This window comes from Tamandua tetradactyla, chromosome 11 (genome assembly GCF_023851605.1).
Source record: "Tamandua tetradactyla isolate mTamTet1 chromosome 11, mTamTet1.pri, whole genome shotgun sequence".
Taxonomy (NCBI): domain Eukaryota; kingdom Metazoa; phylum Chordata; class Mammalia; order Pilosa; family Myrmecophagidae; genus Tamandua; species Tamandua tetradactyla.
Genome location: NC_135337.1, coordinates 38,138,740 through 38,161,869, shown reverse-complemented (window position 1 = coordinate 38,161,869; position 23,130 = coordinate 38,138,740). Strand labels below are relative to the sequence as shown.

Genomic DNA, 23,130 nt, shown 5'->3' with positions numbered 1-23,130 from the left:
GACCCCGGTCGCCAGCCGCCCTGGCTGGGAAAGTGCGCGCCCCTCGGGTATCTCACCGCAGCGGATTATCCCTGCCCGTTCAGCCGTTCCAGAATGGGGTACGCTGTCTTTTTGGTCTCTGTCGTGGCTCCGGGAGCTGTTTCGTATTGTTTCTGTTTCTTTAGTTGCTTTTCTGGAGGAGGAACTAAGACCCGCATGTCTTACTAAGCCGCCATCTTCTCCGGAAGTCGGTTCTTTCATTCTTGAGTTGAACATCATGAATCAAGAAAAAAGGATTTGTTCTTTCTAAGAAAGATCACCAATCTGTTGTGTAGAAAACTGTAGCAAATGTATATAATCAAACAATTTAAATAAACTGATCTGTCAACTCAATATGTCACAAGAGGTTAAATGCCTTCAAGTTCACAATACAAAACAATATACAAAGTGCTTCTAATTTCTAATCCATATATATTGCTATAAAAATCTTATCAAAATTAAAAAAGAATCCTAAGAAATGTTTCTTTTTCACACTTACCAAATAGCTGGTTTCCCATTATTAAAAAAATAATAATAAAATAAAAACATCACCACTGTTGTGAAACTCAAGTCTCTAGGGAAATGGCCCCTGGCTTGCCTGTAAAGGTCTCTACTTCTACCTGAGTCGTAGCACACCCTGGGGCTAGAGTTCTATCCCAGTGCTGCCTTTACATAGCTTTATGGTCTTGAACAAGTTATTTAACCTCCCCAGACCTCAATTCCTCCATCAGTAAAATAGCAGAGTGGTAATATGTTAGCATTTGTGTTCCATGGAATATTCATCTTCAGAAAAATGGTTATGTGATGAAACTGGAAACCACTGTACACAATATTCTTCCCTCTAGAAGATTAACGGTGTGCAGTAGCATTATTAAAGGCTCTAATAAGTCCTGCAATGCATTTCTTTAACTTCGTATCCAACGTAGTTGACCTCAGAGTCCCTTTACTGACTAGCACCTGTTAGCATTTTGTAGACTAGACTTTGGAAAGTTGGTCCAGTACATTTTAGGTCTCTTCTAGCCCTTACAGGAAGAGCAATGTAGTCTTTTGATATGATTCTGGAGATTCAGAGGATTTAATGCCCCCATGTTGACAAAGCACCTGTTCATTCTGATTGGCCCCTTGAAGAGTAACAAAATTCCCTTGTTCCTAATGAAAGTCTTCATTCAAGGGAAGTGGGAATGGCTCTGTCACTGGATCTTGATGGCTACCTACAGAATAATAAGTAGTAGAACTTGCCAAGGATGGTAAGTTATCTTCAATATAGTTTAGTTTTTCCTCCTAGTAGAACCTGAGTTTTGTTCATAGCAAATGCTTGTAAAACTGTTCCCTAATTCTGCCAACTTCAATAGGGTCCCTGCTGTTTATCCATTTCCTTGTCTAGAAGAAAATCTTATAGGTAGCATTGTCAGGCAGTCCTTAGGTTAAAGAGCTATTCTTCCAAGAAGGCACCTCCAAGACCATATTGTTCTTCATGCATACCAATTTCTTCAGATGACAAATGGCTTGCTCCAAGAATGAAGTCTATCCAGGCTCCAGGCTCCTAAAAAATTTGTAGACTTCATCAAATTTTTTAGGAGCCTGGAGCCTGGAGACAGCCAGCCACGAGGGGAAGTCAGGTCTGCAGCAGGCTTGGCACAGGTCCTCCAGAGCACTGGCCATTTCGGCATCAGCTTGTTCCCGGTACTCTTCCTCAGTGAGATATTCAACCACCAGCTTTTCTGATGCAAACCATTTCTTCACCTTCCAGCACAAGTAAGAGACTGCTTTCAATGGGCAGCACAAGACTTCTGGAGGACATGATGAGGATCTGAAGACATGATGACGTGCCTGAGGCATGTGGACACCAGAATAGGTGAGGACCAGGGAGAAGAAATGTAGCGTCCACGTCAGAAGATTTATGCTCCTTTTGTCAACAAGGGTGCCATGTTTGTAATAAACAGCAAAGCTGAAAAATCCAACTATCAAGATGTAGCCGGATACATAAATTCTGTTTGCATACCACAGCCATATCAGCTCTTCCATTAATTGGCACGGAACATAAACTGAAGCAAACCAACAACCAACCATTACAGCCCCAAACATGCTGTACTTTGGAATATACCTTTTCACCAGCAGCAGGACAAAGATTAACATCATCAGAACATCGAGCATAGTCCCTGAAGAGTAATACAAAATAGGGCTTTGACTCAACGTCTTTGCATAAAAGAAGAGGAAAATACCCACCGCAAATACAAGGAAGAGTTTGAAAGCCATGACCTTTGAATTCACTTTTACTGTATAGACAAATATATTCCTGACAGGATTCACAGAGAAACATGCAGTCTCCCCATTTGAATTGACAATTATGGTTAATTCATTAGTCTCCTTTGGCATCCAAAAGTTATGAATCACACATTTGATAAAAGTTATAATGCTTTCTGGATACTGGCATTTATGTCTTTCTGTGATATGTACAATCCTGAGCAGCCCTGAGCTGGTAATTTTCACCTGCACAGTTGACCACATGTATTTCCATTCCATTCGGACATTTTGATTGTAGCAGTAACCCTCTGACTCAGAACCTGTAATTGAATCCATCTCCTTCAAAGATTTACATCTTGGAACCAGGCAGGGAGAGCACCCTGGGGGTGGTGGGGGAGAGGGTGAACGAGTGCAAGTCCACTGCTGGTGCCTGGGTTACTGGACAATGCTGCTGCCTCCAGGCACGCACACCGTGCCTGCAGGCAGTCAGTAATATTTTGAAAGGAATATTTTTCTCTGAGCAGTAGGTCTCAATAGTGAGCTTAAAATATTCAGTAAACCATGTTGCAAACAGATGTGCTGTCATACAGGCTTTGTTCCATTTATAGAGCACAGGCGGAGTAGATTTAACACAACTTTTAAGGGTCCTAGGATTTTCAGAATGGTAAATGAGCATTGGCTTCAACTAAAAGTTACCAGCTGCATTAGCCCCTCACAAGAGAGTCAGCCTTCCCTTGAAGCTTTGAAGCCAGGCTTTGATTTCTCCTCTCTAGCTATGAAAACCATAGACAGCATCTTCTTCCAATAGAAGGCTCTTTCATCTACATTGACAATCTGTTGTTTGGTGTCACCACCTTCATGAAGATCTTAGCTACATTTGGATGACCTGCTGCAGTGTCTATATCAGCACTTGATGCGCTACCTTGCACTTTTATGTTGCAGAGATAGCCTTTTTCCTCAAACCTCATGAGACAACATCTTCTAGCTTCAAACTTTTCTTCTGCAGCTTCCCCATCTCTCACAGACTTCACGGAATTGAAGAGAGTTAGGACCTTCTTTTGGATTAAGCATTGGCTCAAGGACCACATTTTGTGGCTGGTTTGATCTTCTATCCAAACCCACTAAAACATTCTCCATATCAGCAATTAGGTTGTTTTGCTTTCTTATCAATCGTGTGTTCACTGGAGTAGCACTTTCAATTTCCTTCAAGAACTTTCCCTTGGTATTCACACCTTGGTTAACTGTTTGGTGTAAGAGGCATAGGTTTTGGCATATCTCAGCTTTCAACATGCCTTCCTCACTAAACTTAATCATTACTAGTTTTTTATTTAAAGTGAGAGACAGGCAACTCTTCCTTTCACTTGAACACTTAGTGGCCATTGTAGGGTTGTTAATTGGCCTAATTTCCATATTGTAGGGTCTCAGGGAATAGGGAGGCTAAAGAAGAGGGAGAGAGAAAGGGGAATGGCCTGTTGGTTAGAGCAGTCAGAAAACACATGACGTTTATTGATTAAGTTCGCTATCTTATTTGGTATGATTCGTGGTGCTTCAAGACAATTACAATGGTAATATCAAAGATAACGTATCACAGATCACCATAACAGATATAACAATAATAATGAAAAAGCTTGAAATATTGCAGGCATTACCAAAATGTGACACAGAAACATGAAGTGAGCACATGCTGCTGGAAAAATGGCACCAATACTCTTGTTTGAAGAAGGGTTGCTACAAACCTTCAATTTGTAAAAAAACACGTATCTATAAAGTGCGAAAAAGTGAAGCACAATAAGACAAGGTAGGCTGGTACAGGGTAAATCCAAGGGCTTTTGTAAGAGTTAGTATAAAAGAAGTGCTCTTTTCAGCTGAGACTATTAGCAGAAAGGGGTGATATCAACACAGAGTTTCCAGGAATATGTTGAACCAAAGAGTGAGGCCATCTCAGAGAAAAATCATAGCTAAGAGATGGAGAGAGAATTGCAATGAGATCATCTGAGCCAGGGGTTGGCAAACTTTTTCTGCAAATGCAGAAATAGTAAATATTTCAGGTTTTTTGGGTCATAGGGTTTATCTTGCAGCTACTTAACTCTGACATTGTAGTGTAAAAGGAGCCATAGACAATACACAAAAGTATAGGTGTGGCTGTGTATCAATAAACCTTTATTTTCCAACACAGGAGCTGTAGTTTGCTGAGTCTCGCTCTCTGCCATCTCTAAAGCCAGGCAACCTTTGGGCTGTTAGTTAGGTTTGCCATTAAATTCCCTTTTTGGCTTGAGCCAGTTTGAGTTACATTCCTATAATCACAATGGAAAGAGTTGATACAAGTTTCCATTTGACAACATATGATCTTAATTCATCTAGTATATCACACATTATTTAATGGTGAGTAATTGGTCATTCCAGTCATAAAATGGAAACTTTATTTGGGGTTGAAATTCCTCTAAGTCCACTCTGCAATTGCTAGTTGTTTTTTAAGGCTTGTGTTGCTGCCACAGATGTTGGATTTTAATGGGAACTTACCCCATTTTTGTTGTGAAGGAGAAAGAGTTACCCCATGAGTCTTTGTCTTAGAGGATGCAGTCCAACAAGAGATCAAAATACTCACCTGAATTATTTTAGAACAGCATGGTCCCAGTTGTTGCCATCTTCAGATATTTAAGAATCCTGTAGAAGGGTTCTTATCCAAGCCACGTCAGAATAGGAGTGTGGGTATATTGTGTGGAGGGGGAGGACGGGGTCTTTAGAAAACCCATGGCCAAATGTTCCTGTCAAGGAAATTTATCACTCTTCCTAGGAAATGACTTTGCTATATGGAGGATCTCATGTTCCCTGGATCAGTGCTGCTTGTTCTATCCTTTCTAATTTCATGCAGTTACTCACATTTTCCTGGAATTAAACTGACATTTGAAAGATGAACACTGCAGGCCTGATCTTCAAAACATAAGTAGAGCTCCTGCTGGCAGGTTGTGGATTTTATGTGTAAGTGTCTACTTAAGGAGTTTCAGCGTGCACTGAGAAATCAAATGCGTAGGAGCAGCCAAGAACTTAACAGTCATCAACATTTTTACTGGAGATTGAAGGACCAGGGTAGGATAGAATCAAATACTGAATCATTCAGAGCGAATTTGAGATGTTATTCCTGTTAGAAGAGTGAGATTAACATAGTTTAGAGAATTTGAAGAAGGCCTCATGGCAGAATTGTGAGTGAGGATCCTTGCGGTGGAAGAATTATAGGGACAAAGACCTGGCACTGTGTTAAATTAAATGGCACATTCCATTTAATTTGACAGATGTTTATTAAGCACCTCCTTTGTGTCAGATATTGGAGTTGGCACCATGAGTGGTTCTAAGAGGAACAGAGTCCCTGTGCTCGTGGTATTTAATAGTCTGGTGGGGTATGCGGGGAACACTGGTCTGAATTGACATAATTGATTTATCTATATAAATATATAGATAAATAATTTATTTATATAAATTATTGGAGGCACCAATTGGGAGAGAAAGGTCAGGCCACTTGAGATGGAGGAGCATGGAAATGATGGGACTGCCTCAAGGCAGGATGTGATGAAAACGCATGGTGTTTGAACCCCTGGTGTATAGAGGGGGTGAGGTAGGAGGAAGTAGAATAATGAAGGCCAATATGAATGTGGGAGAATGGTGGAAAAGTCAGAGCTCCAGCCATGGGTTTCGCCCTATGCCTGCTTTTGTCTTGTACCACAACAATCTGAGTCCTTTTTCATTTCTAGCTAAAAGGTAGGGCCTGCTTCCCATGTTTAGCATCCAGTGAAATAAGGGCCGTTGGTTCTTGAGTCAAAGCAGATTGGCCCACTTGAGCTGTTGGACACACTGTGGAGAAGGAATAGAATCTTTTCGGTCTCTACCGGAAGATTATTTCTATGTCATCACAGAAGCTTCAACAAACTAGACTACTATGTGAGGTCATAACCACTTCAAGTTCTTTCTCAAAAAAAATTCCATTTTTTTAAAAATGTTTACTCTGAATGGGGAGGGAAAGACACCTTCAGATGTAGAGTTTTGTTTGGATTCTTCTTTGAGACAAATTTTCTCATAGAAAATTGAACCTCAGTAAGAGAGGATGTTTAACAAATGCATATTTGCAGTTGCTATACCCAGGAGAATAGTCTTCAAATCCTGCGCAGGCAGAGCATAAAACTACGATTTCTGGATGAAGGTGAGTTCCTTTATGAGTTATGATGTTCCCTTATGGATTCTGCACAAATGTCAGATGTAAGAATGTAAGTAAACTCTGAGCTGGGGGCACAGATGAGAGGGAACCTCAAGACATGTGAAGGTGACATTGCTAAGTTAGAGAAGGAGAAAAAGGGCCCTTTGGAAAACTTTTACAATTTAAATGATGCCACTACTACTTAGTAAAAGGTTTTTGTGTCGTGCTGAGAAAGAAATTTAAATGTACCTCTAGGGAACCTTATTGTATAGATTAAAAAAGTAGTAAATTGGGTTGAGTGACTTATCCAAGGTCCCTGAATTCAAAGCCGGGAATGATTATTACTCTATTACGCAGGGGTTAAATGGTACACAAACCACACTATAAATGGGATCTGTGTTGAGGCTCCTGGGAGGGAAGGCACAGGGGATTCTGAGAACTGCTCTGTCACTAACCAGCTCTAAAGCCCTAGGCCAGGATAGAGTTTTAAAATTTTTCAATTGTGGGTGCCTTTCCCAGTCCCTATTAATTATATTTGATCTTTGTATTACCTGCCTGGCCTGACCCCTGCTGCCATTTGAATTGCTGATACTTGACGGAGAAAGGAGGGGCAATGAGGCAACAGTGGGGTAACTGCAATATTTAGATACCCCAGAAAAGGTCACGTTCTTTTAATCTTGTGGGTATAGAGCTTGTGGGTGCAAGCCTGTTGTGGGTAGGACCTTTTGCTTAGGGTATTTCAATTGCCACGTGAGCTGCCCAGTTCAAGGGTGGGCAGGTGTCTTAATCCTTTACTGGAGTCCTTCATGAGAGGATAACGGGCAGAAACACTGATAGTTTAGAGAGAAAGACCCTGGAGATGCTAAGCATGAACTCATAAAAACTGAGAGAGCCACTGAAATCAGAAACCAGGAAAGAAGGACCAGTAGACTTTGTCATGTCCCTGTGACAGAGGAATTCCAGATGTCACCAGCCTTTCCTCATAGAAGGTATCTTCCTCTTGACATTTTCATGGCCTTAGAGCTGTAAATCCGTAAATTAATAAATCCCCATTGAAAAAGCCAACCCATTTCCAGTATATTGCATTCTGGCGAGTTTAGCAAACTCGGACAAGGAGTAACCAATGAAAGAGGATAGAAGAGAGGTAGAAAAAACTGACATGCAGGAAACAAAATATGATTGGGTCAAGCAAAGCAGGAATTGAAGGACTAATAGCTAGTGTAGCCTTGACTATAAAATCATGATTCAAACATCAACTAGTTCCATTTCCCTATCCCATATTATTGACAGTCCCTTCCAAAAACTCCTAAAGAGTGGGAGAAAGATCAAAAGTGATAGTGGAGTTATAGAGAAGATAGGTTTTAACAATGAGTATGAGTGCTGAATCATTATATTGATAATTTTTTAAATCTCCAGTGTCTTGGAGCAGCTAGCAGTAAAAACCTAAAAATGTGGAATTGCAACCCATACTAAACTCTGAAATCTGTCTACAACTATTTACTGCAATGTGCTTTGAAATTTATTGCTTTTTTTGTATATATATTTTTTTCACAAAAAAGAAAAAAAGTCGATTGTGATGATAAATGCACAGCTATATGCAAAAAAATTATACAGACAAAACTCTGGAGGGTCTTCACAGCCAAAAATAAACAAATAAGAAGACCAAAAAAGAAAAAGAGAAAGATGATCACTTCACTTCCTGTTCAAAACTCGCTGATGACTCCTCACCGCATACAAAATAAAGTTTATACTTTTCAGCTTCAAAAAAAAAATCGTGATTCAGATTTAGAATCCAACCCTCCCACTGATACATAGTAATCATCACCAGGCTTTTACATTTCCAGAAAAAATAAACTTTCAGTGATGAATCTTAGCTACATTGTCATATGGAATCTGAGGCTAGGGGCAAGACCTTAAGTGAGGTCATTGGGGAATATGAAAGAGATGCCAAGTAGAAAGCAGTTTAATTTCTTGGCACAAGGAGGTCTGAGATATTCTAGAAGCTGCTAATGCATTTTACATCATTGCTTAATTTCAGTAAATCCTGACTCACTGCCCCTATAGGGTAGGAAGCAAAGGATGGTCTCAGTTTACAAGCCTGCAAACCTGCTTTGAGTAGAGCAGAGAGTATTCCTGGCAGAAGTTAAATCTGTCCAGTGTCTATTTTAATTTGAAAATGTTTTGGTGTGTGTATGTTTTACTTTTTTTGAGAAAAAACAGACTTCATTTGGGATGCTCTGGAAATAGTTAAGACTCAATGGGCAAGGTAACACCTCCAGGCTTAATTTTTGAATGGGAAATAGGAGTACCATGATCAAATGTATACAATCAGACAAAAAGACCCTTTGTAAATGGCTCAGGTGAAGCTTGAGTAATGAAAAATTAGAAGTTAGAACTAGTTTGCTAAACCAGGGTACCAGAGTTGGTTAATTTAAGAAGCAGTAAGCCACTAATAATGTTGCTAAAAATTGCATTGTATTTTAAAACTTTCATGTAAAATTTAAATCTTTTTCTTATTTAATCTTTACAATTGTGTGAAGTGTTCACACTAGCTACTATTAGACCTATTTCATAGATGAGAATGTGAGGGAAGATAAATGATTGAGCCAATGTCACACAGCAAGTCAGTGAAGAGGCAGGGTTAGACAGCAGTGCTACTCTAGATTTGTCCTCTACTCTCCCTCTTCTATTTTTTCTCAGCAATTGTCCTCAACTTTCCGTACTAATCCACTGCCCAACCCTCCCATTTACTCTCTGAAATTGATGACTTTGCCTTTATATCTCTGAGAAAGCTGAGATTTCTGAACTTTCTGCTCAGGTTGTGAATATTCTGGCCCGCCCTCACCTCCTTTTCTGCCAGGCCCTCTCACTTTTGTTTAAAGCTAAGTTTCTTTACCCCAAAATTTGGGCCATTGCCTCTTTCCCTCACTTTTACCCCTCCTTCTCCCCTCACTTCATAAACATAGTTAAGTTTCACTCAGGCTGAAAAACCCATCCTTTGACCTAACAATCCAACCTAACTTTTTCTAGTCTCCTCCAAGTTTCTCCAAATGGCTGTCACTACTTTCCACCTCCCAATCTCTTGTAAAATCACTTCTCTCCTCTGGTTTAGGCAGTTTGTGAAGGTTCCTACTAGCATCACCAATGACCTTCCCATTGCAAAATCTCTGTGGACATTTTTTTTAGTCCTGATTTTACTAGATCTTTCTTCTGCATGCGCTTTGATAGCTCAATCCCTCATAATATTCTCTTGTGCCTCTTCATGTCTTCCTATTTGTTCCCTTTCTTTTTCATTGGTTCCTCATTCTTTGCTTTCCTTCTTAAACGCTGATTTTTTCCTGAATTCAGAACTTACACTACTGCTTTTTTCATTATATTATTTTCTAGAATGATCTCACGCTTTTTCATGGTTTAAACACAGTGGACTCAGATGAGAGGTAGGTTCCAAAAATCAGCATGTAAGGCAAAAACATTGTGTATAGTGAAATTTACTATTGAAAATCCTTTAGGAAAGCACCCAGAATTGTGGGAACTGAGACAAACTCACTTTGGTGCATATGTTGACTTAAGAAATCACTCTATTTAAATTGTTACTGCTCTCTTTATTTTGCCAAGTGTGTTTGATTGGATTTGTAAGGGTAAATTTATGTACAATCAATTCCATTGTACCAGTGTATTTCTAATGACTTCCAATCCTCTACCTCCTACTCAGATCTCTTTTCTGAGCTTTTGGCATTTATAGGAACTGCCATCCAGTCACCTCTCAGATGTTCCCATATCCCCCTTAATTGAATTCTCATTTTCAGTATCCATATGTCAGTCAAGTCATCCTTGATATTTCCTTTTCCCTCCTTGTGCAAATAAGAGGTTGCAAATTGATGATTTGTGGGTCTAAAAACGTTTGGCCTCCATCGAATGTGTAAAGTAGTTTTCTTCCTACAACTGCTTTTCAGTGTGGTCTAAGGACTTCCTCTATCACAGTTATGTGTGGTGCTTGTTAAAAATGCCACTCATTAACAGAGACCAGCAGGAGTTAGAAACAGGGTAAGATAATGGGTAATTGGAGCTGAAGGGATACAGAATGTGCTACAGGACTAGATACAAAAACTCAAAAATGGACAGCACAATAATACCTAATTGTAATGTAATTATGTTAAAACACTGAATGAAGCTGCATCTGAGCTATAGTTTTTGTTTGTTTGTTTGTTTGTTTGTGTCTTTTGTTTTTTTCTTTTTCCTTTTCTTTTTATTATTATTATTATTATTTTTATTTTTTCTCTATATTAACATTCTACATCTTTTTCTATTGTTTTGCTAGTTCTTTTCCTAAATCGATGCAAATGTACTAAGAAATGATGATCATGCATCTATGTGATGATGTTAAGAATTACTGATTGCATATGTAGAATGGAATGATTTCTAAAAAAAAGAAAAATGCCACTCATGGAACCAGACATATGAAACAGAAACTCTGAAACTAGGGCTTCAGACTGCACTTTTTACAACTTTTGCAGGAAATTCTATGTATTCTAGATTTTGAGGCCCATTAATCCATAGGTTAAGTCCAAGCTTTTCAACATGCACTGCTGACTTCTTGAAAAGTTGCTTGCTAAGCTGAACTTTTATAAATTAAGCCATAATATAAACATATTAGGTTAATTTTGTCATATAAAGACAAGATGTGATATATCACTCAATAAAGAATCCCTTGGAAATGTAATTTCTTCTTAATTTATTTGTTCAGAAAATGTGAGTGGTATGATCTTAATATGGGACAGACTTCTAAAGCCAACAGATGATGATTCATGACCAAGAAAGACAGGATCATTGAAAAGGACAAAGTTCAAAGACTGGAATCTAAGACGGCTTTTCCCTGGATTAGAGCACAGAAGAGACCATGCTCCAATGCACATAGTAGTCATGAGAAAATCAGTAAGTCATGCCAAATATTAAAGAGAGGCCAGACCAGACAGCCAAAACCATCTTGAAAAAGTATTAGTGTGGAGGATTCACACTGTCCAAATTTAAATACTTATGACAAGCTACAGTAATCAAAACAGTGTAGCACTGGCACAAGGACAGACATATAGATCAATGGAATAGACTTGAGGGTTTAAAAATAAATCCTCACATCTATGGCCAATTGGCTTTTATTTATTTTTTTATTTTTATTAATAAAACCAATCAACAGACAATACGAACATTCTTAACCTATGAACATCCCATACTTGGTGTGCAATCAGTGGCTCACAATATCATCACATAGTTGTATATTCATCACTATGATCATTTCTCAGAACATTTACATCACTCCAGAAAAAGAAATAAAAAGAAAAAAGAAAAAACTCATACATACCATACCCCTTATCCCTCCCTCTCACTGACCACTAGTATTTCTCTCTACCCAATTTAACATTTATTCCCCCTATTATTTATTTATTTTTAATCCACATTTTTTACTCATCTGTCCATACCGTAGATAAAAGGAGCATCAGAATAAGTTTTTCACAATCACACAGTCACTTTGTGAAAGCGATATCATTATACAATTATCTTAAAGAAACTTGGGTACTGCAACATAGCTCTACAGTTTCAGGTACTTCCCTCTAGCCTCTTGAATACACCTTAAACTAAAAAGGGATTATCTATATAATGCGTAAGAATAACCTCCAGGATAACCTTTTGACTCTATTTGAAATCTCTCAGCCACTGACACTTTATTATGTCTCATTTCTTTCTTCCCCTTTTCAGTTGAGCAGGTTTTCTCAATCCCTTGATGCTGAGTCCCAGCTCATTCTAGGATTTCTGTCCCACATTGCCAGAGAGGCTTACATCCCTGGGAGTCATGTCCCAAGTAGAGAGGGGGAGGGCAGTGAGTTTGCTTGTCATGTTGGCTGAGAGATAGGTATGGCCAATTAGCTCTTTTTTTTAATTAATTAAAAAAATTTTTTTTAAATACAAAAAAAAAAAAAAAATCACCACCAAACGCAAACATTCTAACTTTCGATCATTCAATTCTACATATATAATCAGTAATTCACAATATCATCACATAGTTGCATACTCATCATCATGATCATTTCTTGGAACATTTGCATCTATTCAGAAAAAGAAATAAAAAGAAAACAGAAAAAATTTATACATATCATACCCCCCACCCCTTCCCCTCACCAATCACCAGCATTTCAATCTAAATTTATTTTAACATTTGTTCCCCCTATTATTCATGTTTATTCCAAATGTTTTACTCGTCTGTTGATAAGGTAGATAAAAGGAGCATCAGACACAAGGTATTCACAATCACACAGTCACATTGTGAAAGCTATATCATTATACAATCATCCTCAAGAAACATGGCTACTGAAACACAGCTTCACATTTTCAGGCAGTTCCCTCCAGCCTCTCCACTATATCTTGACTAACAAGGTGATATTTATTTAATGCATAAGAATAACCTCCAGGATAACCTCTTGACTCTGTTTGGAAACTCTCAGCCATTGATACCTTCTTTTGTTTCATTTCACTCTTCCCCCTTTTGGTTGAGAATGTTTTCTCAATCCCATGATGCTGAGTCTCAGTTCATTCTAGGGGTTTTCTCAATCCAGGATTTCTCATTCCAGGATTTCTGTCCCACTTTGTCAGGAGGTCCACATCCCTGGGAATCATGTCCCACCTAGACAGTGGGAGGGTGGTGAGTTTGCTTGTTGTATTGGCTGGAGAGAGAGGTCACATCTGAGCAACAAAAGAGGTTCTCTTGGGGGTGACTCTTAGGCCTAATTTTAAGTAGGCTTGACCTTTCCTTCGTGGGGTTAAGTTTCACATGAACAAACCCCAAGAATGGGGGCTTAGCCTATAGCTCTGGTTGTCCACATTGCTCGTGAGAATATCAAGAATTCAACTTGGGGAAGCTGAATTTTCCCCCTTTCTCACCATTCCCTGAAGGGGACTTTGCAAATATTTTTTTATTCACTGTTCAAATCACTCTGGGATTTATCGAGGCATCACTCTGGACAAACCAATAAAATCTCATGTCCTACTCAAGGTTCCATGTACTTATGGTGTTCAATTAAGCTGTCTACATAAGTTATATTAGAAAATGCACTAGTCAAAATACAAATTTTGTACCAAATAAACATTTCTTGCTTTAGTCTCACACATAAGGTGACATTTTAGAATATGAATTACCATCTATTTTCAGCACCCTGCAGTAATGAAATTCCTTTGTTCTTCCTCATGCAAAAACATTTTTTTTTAATTTGTACATTTAGTCACTATCATTATACACTCTAGGCATTCCTAGATTATACCATCTCAGTCTTCATCGTCTATCTTTCTTTCTGATTTCATTTGTGCCCCCAGCCCTTCTCCCTCTATTATTCTCACATTCAGCTTCATTGTTTTAACATAATTGTATTACAGTTAGGTAGAATTGTGCTGTCCATTTCTGAGTTTTAACATTCAGTCATGTTGCAGTCTATATCCCTTCAGCTCCAACTACCCAATATTTTACCCTATTTCTATCTCCTGATGGTCTCTGTTACCAATGAAATTCTCCATGTTGCCAATTAGCTTTTGAAAAGAGTCTGCTTTATGGAAAAATCACCGCATCTTCAACAAGTAGTGCTGGGAAAACTGGATATCCATATGCAAAAGAATGAAAGTGGACCCCTACCTTACACCATATATAAAAATTAGTTGAAAATGAATCAAAGACCCCAACATAAGATCTAAAATTATAAAACGCCTAGAAAATGTAGGGGAATATCTTTATTCCTTGTGTTAGGCAATGGATTCTTAGACTTTACACCAAAAGCATGAGCAATAAATGAAAAAAAAAAGATTAATGGGTCTTCATCTAAATTAAAAAGTTTTGTGTATCAAAGGATATTATCAAGAAAGTGAAAAGACAACCTACAGAACAGGAGAAAGTATTTGGTAACAATATATCTGGTTTTAATATCCTAAATATATAAAGAATACTTACAATTCTTCAAGAAAAAGATAAAAAATCCTGTTAAAAAATGGACAACAGACTTGAAAAGTCATTTTTCCAAAGAAAATATACAAATGGCCAGCAGGCACATCAAAAGATGCTCAATATCATTAGCCATTAGGGAAATGCAAATTAAAACCACAATGAGATAACACTTTACACCCACTAGAATGGCTATCTAAGAAACAAAATAACAAGGGCTGGTGAGCATGGGGAAAAATAGGAATACTTACACATTGTCGGTGGTAATATAACATAGTAACATGTAAAATGGTGCAGCTGTTCTGGAAAACAGCTTGGTTGTTCTTCAGAAAGTTAAGTGTAGAATTATCCTATGATCCAACAATCCCATTTCTAGGTTGTCATGGTCAGGTTCATGTGCCAACTTGGTCAGGTGGTGGTACCTGTTTGGTTGGTTGGGCAAGTGCTGGCCTGTCTGTTGCTATGAGGACATTTCATAGAATTAAATTATGATCACGTCGGCTGCATCCATAGCTGATTCCATTTGTAATCAGCCAAGGGGAGTGTCTTCTGCAATAAATGATGCTTAATCTAATCACGGGAAGCCTTTTAAGGAGGATTCAGAAGAGACAGGCTCTCTCCCTGCTTTGGCCAATGAGCCTCTCCTGTGGAGTTCGCCCACACCCTCCATCGGAGTTGTCAGCTTCCCAGCCTGCCCTACAGATTTTGGACTTTGTGTTCCCACAGTAACCCGAGACACTTTCATAAATTTTATTTTTACAGATATTTCCTGTAGATCCTGTTTCTCTAGAGAACCCTAACTAAAACATAGGTATATACCCAAAAGAATTCAAAGCAGGGACTCAAACAGATATTTGTACACTGATATCTATAGCAGTGTTATTCACAATAGCCAAAAGGTGGAAGCAACTCAAGTGTCCCTCAACAGATGTATAAACAACATGTGGTATATGCATACAATGGAATACTATTCAGCTGTAAAAAGGAATGAAGTTGATACATTCTACAACATGGATGGACCATGAAGATGTCATGTTCAATGAAATAAATCACACAATGGGACAAAAACTGTATGAGCCCACTTATACAAAATATTAGAATATGCAAATTCATATTAAAAAATTAGAAGTTACCAGGGGCAAGGGTAGGGGTGGGAGTCGGGGTGGGAAATGGTAGCTATTGTTTGGTTGGTATAGTTTTTGTTTGGGGCAATGGAAAAGTTTTGGTAATGAATGGCGGTGATGATAGCACAACATTGTGAATGTACTTAACACTAATTGTATACTTGAAAGTGGTAAAAATAGGAAAATATATTGCATGAATGTTATAACAATAACAATTTTAAAAAAGAGAGGAAAGAGGACAGAGAGGCTATCTTTATAATAGATGACTGGCACTAGGTGCTAGAGCAAATTTATAAAGGAAACTATAAAATCAAGTGCTAATGGAAAAAAATGACAGAGAATAAGATAATCTCTAATTGTTGGTACCCTTTTTTCCCTCTTGGCTACTCACTGTCAAGTATCATGATTCTAGCAACATAATGGAAACCTGAAGATGCTACTTGCTTTGCTCTATGTTGCTAATGAGAACAATCCTCCAGCATTTTCAAATACACCCACTTAAGAACTGGGGTATTAGATAAAATTTTTCTAGTTTATAATGAACTATCTAATGTCAAATAGGATAAAATACCTGGCTACACTGAAGACAGATTACATCCATCATTTCCCCCTGTTCTAATATGCCAATAACTCTGTCAAAGAAGACTGCATTAATTTGATAAGATGTATTTCTTCCAGAGCTACGCTGGTTTATTATCCAATAACTTTTCACGTCTGTTTGCAAATCTATTACAAAGCAGTTTTTCCCCACTATTGTTCTGCCTTTCAGAAACTTCTGAACCAATCAACACCATTGTTTATACTCAAAATATGACTTCCTTTTACAATTCCTTTTACATTGTTAAATCTTTCTTCATAAACAGTGCTAGATGACTCATTTAATCAGTTTTGATGGTATATACAGTTAAATATAAACACAATCTCATATTTTACTGCTAATGAGGAAAACACCACTACCATGACAAAGGCACTTGGCTACATGGCTGTGAAGCCTGTCAAAATTTTGTTAAAACTGTATTATCACAGACTGACAATCTCTGAACATAGATTGTTTATAAAGCCTACAATAGTCCAGACTGAAGTTGATCTTTTCCTTGCAAATCTTTACAAGTGAAATTTTATCATCAATGTACAGAATATTGCAAGAGGGAGTATTAAGGTATCAAACCTAACCATCATACTTATGAATTTATTACAAATATGATGGCCAGATATACAAAATTATTGATGTGTTGCAAGAGTGGGCAGGTAGGTGTCCTCTGCCAGCACTGCTTTAAGGTTGGGAGTGTCTTGTGTGAAGCAAACTTTGAGATCTTCCAAGTTGCTTTGAAAATTACCTTGGCAGAGTAGTCTGGGAGGCAAGTTCTGGTTCCTACTTAGATTGTTCCTAGGTCTGTTCTGCTTCAACAGTTGACAGACCTAGAAGCACTTGTGGCAATTCAGAATTTCTCAAATAGCCCTTTCATACTGCTCAAGACCAAGCCTGAAGCCCCTCAAGGCAAAAGAAAAAACAAAGGAAACAAAAGCCATCCAATGCATTGGCTAGATGAATATGTGTGGTGGTTTAAAAACATGGTTCCAAACTTCAACATTTCTCTACTGAGTCTGTGTTCTCTCCCTCTGTATCTTGGTTCTGTAAGTGCTTGATCCATAAAATGTGGTAAAAGTGACCCTGTGCTGTTTCTGAGCCCAGACCCTAAGGAATTGGAAGCACCCACTTTCCTAAGCATTCTAAGGGATGCTTGCTTTTGGAACTCAGACATATTATATGGAAACTGTCCAATGGAGAGCCAGTGTCCATTTGCTAGCTGAATGAATGAGCTAACTTGTAAGTGCATCTTCTAGCTCCAGTTGAGCTGCTCAAGGCGACACCTTGCAGAGCAGAGAGGAGTCATTTTCACTGTACCTGGCCTGAATTACAGATTTGTGAGCAAAATAAATAACTGTTGTTTTATTAAACCATTAAATTTTAGGATGGTTTGGTATGCAGCAATAGGTAACCAGAACAGTGGGACAGACTAGATTAGAAGAGGCTTGGTTGAGATCTGGGCTGGGTCTATAGGGTAAGATCTGGCTGATACTGAGTAGATAAGTAAAGGGTAGAACAGGGCTTCATTCCATATGGGGAAGAACCATGTAATATTGATGTGGTTCCAAGCTTAAGAGTTCTAGATTGTCAGGCTAAGATGATGAGATGTATGGATTTAAAGCAGATGGATTTGCGTCATTATTCAGACTTGGCAGGAAAACAGAAATCAGATCAGAGTTTGGGCTACATGCCAGTATCAAGACATCAACCCAGGAAGAAACAGGACCACAATTCAGTCTAGGAAGCTAGGATCATTTCAAAATCAGGAATAGCAAATAAGTGTGGTCCAGTGGGTCATTAGGGTATTTAGGATATGAGACATCAGGTAACAGGAATTAGGCAGTTGGTGAAGTCTGGATGTAGGAAGCAAAACTCAGCACCAAGATCCTGGTATGAGTTACCGTGGGGATGGGGACAGGAAGACTGTCCTAGATATGGAATCAACTGGTTCCAGGGCTGGACCCCAATACTTTCACAGGCCAAGTTGAGATTAGTACTCAGCTAAAAGATAGGGCAGGAGGAGTATCTGAGTGTAGTGTCAGACATTACCTTTTAATTCACACTAGTGAAAATTCTAAGAATCTTTTGAGTCTATACAAATGAACATTGGAGTCTCATAAAACTTAACATTTATGCTTCTCTTTTTTTGTTTTCAAAGCAAATTGATGATTAGTTTAAAAAAGCAAACTATACTCAAGAAGTTCCTAGAGTCATTAGTGAAGTCACTAGATAAAGGGCTTGTATTTACATAGGCATAATGGAATATTTGCTGATTGTTCATGACCTTTAGAGTTGACCTTCTGAAATCAAATTGGATTATTATTCCTATTATTTGTACTTTCCTGGTTTTATTCGAAAAACAACTTAAAATTAAATTCTTAAGATGGCAGGAACTTGCTTAACTTCCCACCTTTATTTTTCCAACTACCTTACCCCATGGCTCATCAGGTTCCAAACACAACTGGCTTTCTGTCAGTTTGTAAAGTCAGGCCTTTGCACATACTCTTGCCTTTGACTTGGTAGACATTTTCATTCAGTCTTTAAATGGATAATTCCTGCTCATCTTTTAGACTTCAGTTAAATGTTACATCTTCAGAGATCCTTTAACTCCTAAATTCATTTGTCTCTTCTGTAATTATCTCCTAGAACATTATTTTCTTCATTGCTTTTTTTTTTAACCACAATTATGACTGGTGTTCTCATTTGTTTAATGGTTGCCTTTCACACTAGAATATGATTTAGGGTCATTGTCGGCTGTTCCCAAGACTGAAGCAGCAGGAAGAGGAAAATTGAGTTAAAATCCAGTAAAGACAGGTAGAAGAGGCAGCTAAAATCAAGAGATTTATACCATAAAAAAAGAATAAAAAAGAATAGCAGTCTAAAGAACACTGTGTGAAACGGCAGAGTGCTTAACACATCTCAATACTCTTAATGAGATATCAAGAAACTTTAGACTGTGCAGAAATTGGAACCTTCATTCACTGCTGGAGGGACTGTAAAATGGTGTAACTGATTTGGAAAAGTTTGTCAGTTCCTCAAAAAGTTAGAGTTAACATAAGAGTAAGCTATTCTAATTCTGGGTAAATATCTAAGAGAAATGCAAACATCTCCATGTGAAAACGTACATCAATGTATATGGCAGCATTATTCATAAGAGCCAAAAACTGGAGACAATTGTTCAAAACACAAATGTTCAACAACTGATGAATGGACAAATAAAATGTGGCATATCTGTACAATGGAATATTATTCAACCATAAAAAGAAATGACGTACTGATAAATGTTACAACATAGATGAACCTTAAAACATTAGGCTACCATGAGGGAGACCTGGGTTCGATTCCTGGCCTATGCACCCCCCCCCCAACAAGTAAACAACAAAAAAAAAACAAAAAATTCAACAAATGGTACTGCAATATACTCATATAATAAAGAATAAAATGTAACCCCTGCCATACAGCATACAAAATCAAACAAAAAAACATGAGGCTAAGTGAAAGGAGCCTGCAACAAAGGATCATGTGTTCCATTTATATGAAATGTGCAGAATATGCAGCGCACTGGCAGCAGAGAGTAGGTTAGTGGTTGCCTAGAGCTGGAGGAGTGGGGAATGAGGAGAGTACAAAAGGCGAAGGGGTTTCTTTTTGGGGTAATGAAAATATTCTAAACTTAGATTATGGGGATGGTTGTAAAATTCTGTGAAAATGCTAAAAACTACTGAATTATATAGACTAATGGGTGAATTTTATGAGACATATTTCATAAAGATGCTAAAAAGTTTTTGTACCAAATGGTTTTTAAAAATGTTTTGAATTTAAAGGTCTAATATATATCTCTTTATAATGCTGGATAAACACAAGAACAGTGTATTTCAGGAGTGGTTAAAGGAAAGAACTAATTTTTATAGGCTTAAGATAATTATCCTTAGCCTGGGTCTGAAGTTTTTCTTCAGTGTTTCCGAATACCCATGTTTCATACTAATCATTCCTGGGCCAAGGGCCAGTTGAAAGACAAAATGTTTATTTCTAACCAGAAGAAGTCTATTTTGAGTTTTTTTTATCACAAGCGTATACCCTCTTCCCCCTTCCTCACAAAAGTCCTCTGCCATCACAGAATGTAACTAAAAGGTATAAACCCCAAGGAAAAGAAATACTTACCTAATTGTGCTCTTATCTGGAATCTGTATTCCTACCTTCTATGCATCTATAGACAGGTTTTCACATACTACCTGCTGCCAAATTTGACTTAAAATTTTGCAGTATATGCTTTGAAAAGTATTTTCTGCATTTTACAAATTTTTAGAATGGCTTTCAAGGCTCAAATTGTCTTTGAACAGGAAATCAGTACTTCTCATAGCCCCTTATAAGAAGTTTTGTCAAACTCAGAAATTTATAAATTAACTGTGTAAAGTTTTAACTAATATATAATTTTGATAGTGGAGAGCAAATCCACAAATATCAGATGACTACTACATACCCATATTTGTGAATTTGAATAAGCTCAATCAAATGTCAGAATTTGGCTACAAAATAGTTCTTTTTAGATCAGTATTTATAGCAGTTTCTTGGTAATCAGTGGTTTTGTTTCTTTGAAAAGTTTTTAGCTGTTCTTTGACTGGAACTGGTGAAATGCAGTCTAAATGAATGTCAATCTCCTAATTAAAATAGTGAGGTTTGGTAGAAACATTTTTATTCATTAATTTGAGAATTTCAAGCACTAAGATTCTTCCGCCTCTTTTAATCCCTTATAATAATAATTGAATGTAATAGATTTTTTTTAGCCCTCTCTTCACTTAAAAAAAACCAAACAAAAAACCAAACAAAAAAAAAACTCAGTGCCAGATATTCATTTAACTGGCTCTTCCTGGCCAGAAAACAGTCCAATTTACTTGTTCATGCCAATCTTAGAAGTGTTGATATTTCATCCCTTCTTTCTCACTATAATGCATATAATGGTGACTCCCTTTTTACTGTTTATCCGAGTCCGTGACTGGCTTTAATTCAATCTTGTCCTGAAATAATAACAACTAGTACTTTGTAATACAAAAATGAAGGTCTTCTCCATTACTATGGATGATCAGAAATAGACCATAGCTGTTTGCTGGGATTTCTCACATCATTCTATCTTGATTAGCCAAATTGCCCACAGTTTTTTCCTGCTCTTGCTTACTTTAAAAACAGACTTTTCAAGTAGTATTACCTGATAGAAACTGCTAATAGAGCTAATTGATCCCTATTAAAAACAAATATTTTACAAACATCTTCTGGTACAGTTGCATTTAAAGCTTCCCAAATATCAAACACTGATATTTACATATATTGGATTTTAACTCAAAATTAGCATTTAGGAAAGTCTTCAGATTATAAGAATTTATCCTGAGACTAAGTTGATATAGTAATTAGATAAGCTAGTAAGAGCTTTAAATGCCCTAGAAGTCACTGGATGAATGTTAAATCTTAGTGAAACACCTCTATGAAGATGTTACTTTGACCAAATAGAAGGCTGAACAAAAGAGAAAATCAGCATTTTTAACAGCTCATAAATAATCTATATTAAAAGAGGTATTCCTTATTATAAGAAACCAATGAAAACGTGATCATAAATGCAAACTTAAATATTAAAAATCACTACACAAATATTAAGCAGTTACCAATAATATGAAGTGATGAAACATTTTAAATAAATTTGGCTAAAAAAAGACATAAGAAAATGAAAAAATGCAATGAGATCATTCTGAACCATGAAAAGACAAAATAGAAAAACTTCAAATTCAGATTTTTGAAAACTTTTATTTATATTTTGGTCTTACAAATGATCCTTTTAAAATTCATTTTTCTGCAAGAGTGTACAACACAAAAATTTGTTAAATATCAGATCCACACAAACCCTTAAAAGGTTTTCTGTGTAGTCTTCATTAACACAAATCTCTGTGAATGTTTCACTCTCACGTAGATCCTGACTGTTTCACAATAATGAAACTACATACTTTTTCATGATAAACTATAAATACATTTCTATTAAGAAGAAACTGGATAATACAAAAATACAAGAGAACTGAGGAGCAGACAAACTGTTGAGGCTCGGTGTATCCTATTTGCTTTGTAGTTTTCTGCCATTACTTTCAAAGAGCAAACAGCACAAGGAATAGTAATTATCTCTTACTAATCCCTTAAATTTAAAAATCCGTTGTTTGTAAAACTGGACCAATTATCACAAACTGTCATTTTCATAATTAACCACAAGTCTTTTAAAAGGATTTTGTTAGTGGTATCAACAAATGAAGGAGGATGGAACTTTATAAAAAATTGGATTTGTTAAGCTTGCCAACTTATTAGATATCATGGTCTGTGCTGCCATTTCAGCTTCTAATTAGATGTTAGAAGCTGACAGAATGCCTCACAGTAAAAGACTGTTCAGTGCAAGAAAGCAAAAAACTGATTTTTTTACATGCTGCAATATTTCATTTGAGAAGATAACAAAAGAAGAGGAGAAAATTTAAGCAAGATTTATAAGCGTTCCAACTTTTCACTGAGGAATTCTTCTACGCTGTCTGTGTTCCATTTGAGGATGCTCAATTCTTCAGCAATGTTCCCATTGTCGTCCAAAAGCTTTAGCACAGGGTCTGAACCACGAACATACTGCAAAAGAAGAGGGACGTCTTCATTATCTTCTGTTTCAAAAGAGCTTTCTCAGTCCAACCAAATCATCCCAGCTTAATTAAATTCAACAGTAATTTTTAAAAGCTTTCAGACATAACACCAGAATCAACATGTATTAAAGGAAGTTTTTGGAAAAAATTTAATTCTCAAATATGAGAATTAAAAAATTACATTGGATTTAAGCTTATAATGGAATTAAAAAAATAATTATTTTATTTATACATGAAACCCTCAAAGTTTCAAAAGAGCTTAAAATCTCATGCAATCAATTATGCATGATTGTTTTGTAAACCCACAAGTTCTCTATAAAGAAAAAAAAATCTAATGGAGGAGA

General features: G+C 37.2%; 2 protein-coding genes and 1 pseudogene across 5 annotated transcripts in view; 1 reads left to right on the top strand and 2 right to left on the bottom strand.

Annotated features, from left to right (window-relative positions):
- Positions 1-23,130, top strand: part of HS2ST1 (heparan sulfate 2-O-sulfotransferase 1) — a 310,493-nt gene that overhangs the window by 10,674 nt on the left and 276,689 nt on the right. Inside the window, exon 1 of one of the 3 annotated variants that reach the window (XM_077120372.1) lies at positions 6,246-6,454. The exons of the other annotated variants lie outside the window; for them this stretch is intronic. The gene's annotated coding sequence lies outside the window, so the exon portion shown is untranslated. Of the gene's footprint in view, positions 1-6,245; positions 6,455-23,130 lie in introns of those variants that run through there. 3 annotated transcript variants of the gene reach the window in all.
- LOC143650932 (nuclear envelope integral membrane protein 2 pseudogene) lies at positions 1,427-2,625 on the bottom strand (annotated as a pseudogene).
- SELENOF (selenoprotein F) overlaps positions 21,907-23,130 on the bottom strand; it is a 40,731-nt gene continuing 39,507 nt past the window's right edge. For both annotated transcript variants that reach the window (XM_077120378.1, XM_077120377.1), the window contains one exon: positions 21,907-22,775. In XM_077120378.1, the coding sequence (XP_076976493.1) occupies positions 22,717-22,775 (59 nt within the window). In that variant the 3' untranslated portion in view covers positions 21,907-22,716. The remainder of the gene's footprint in view (positions 22,776-23,130) is intronic.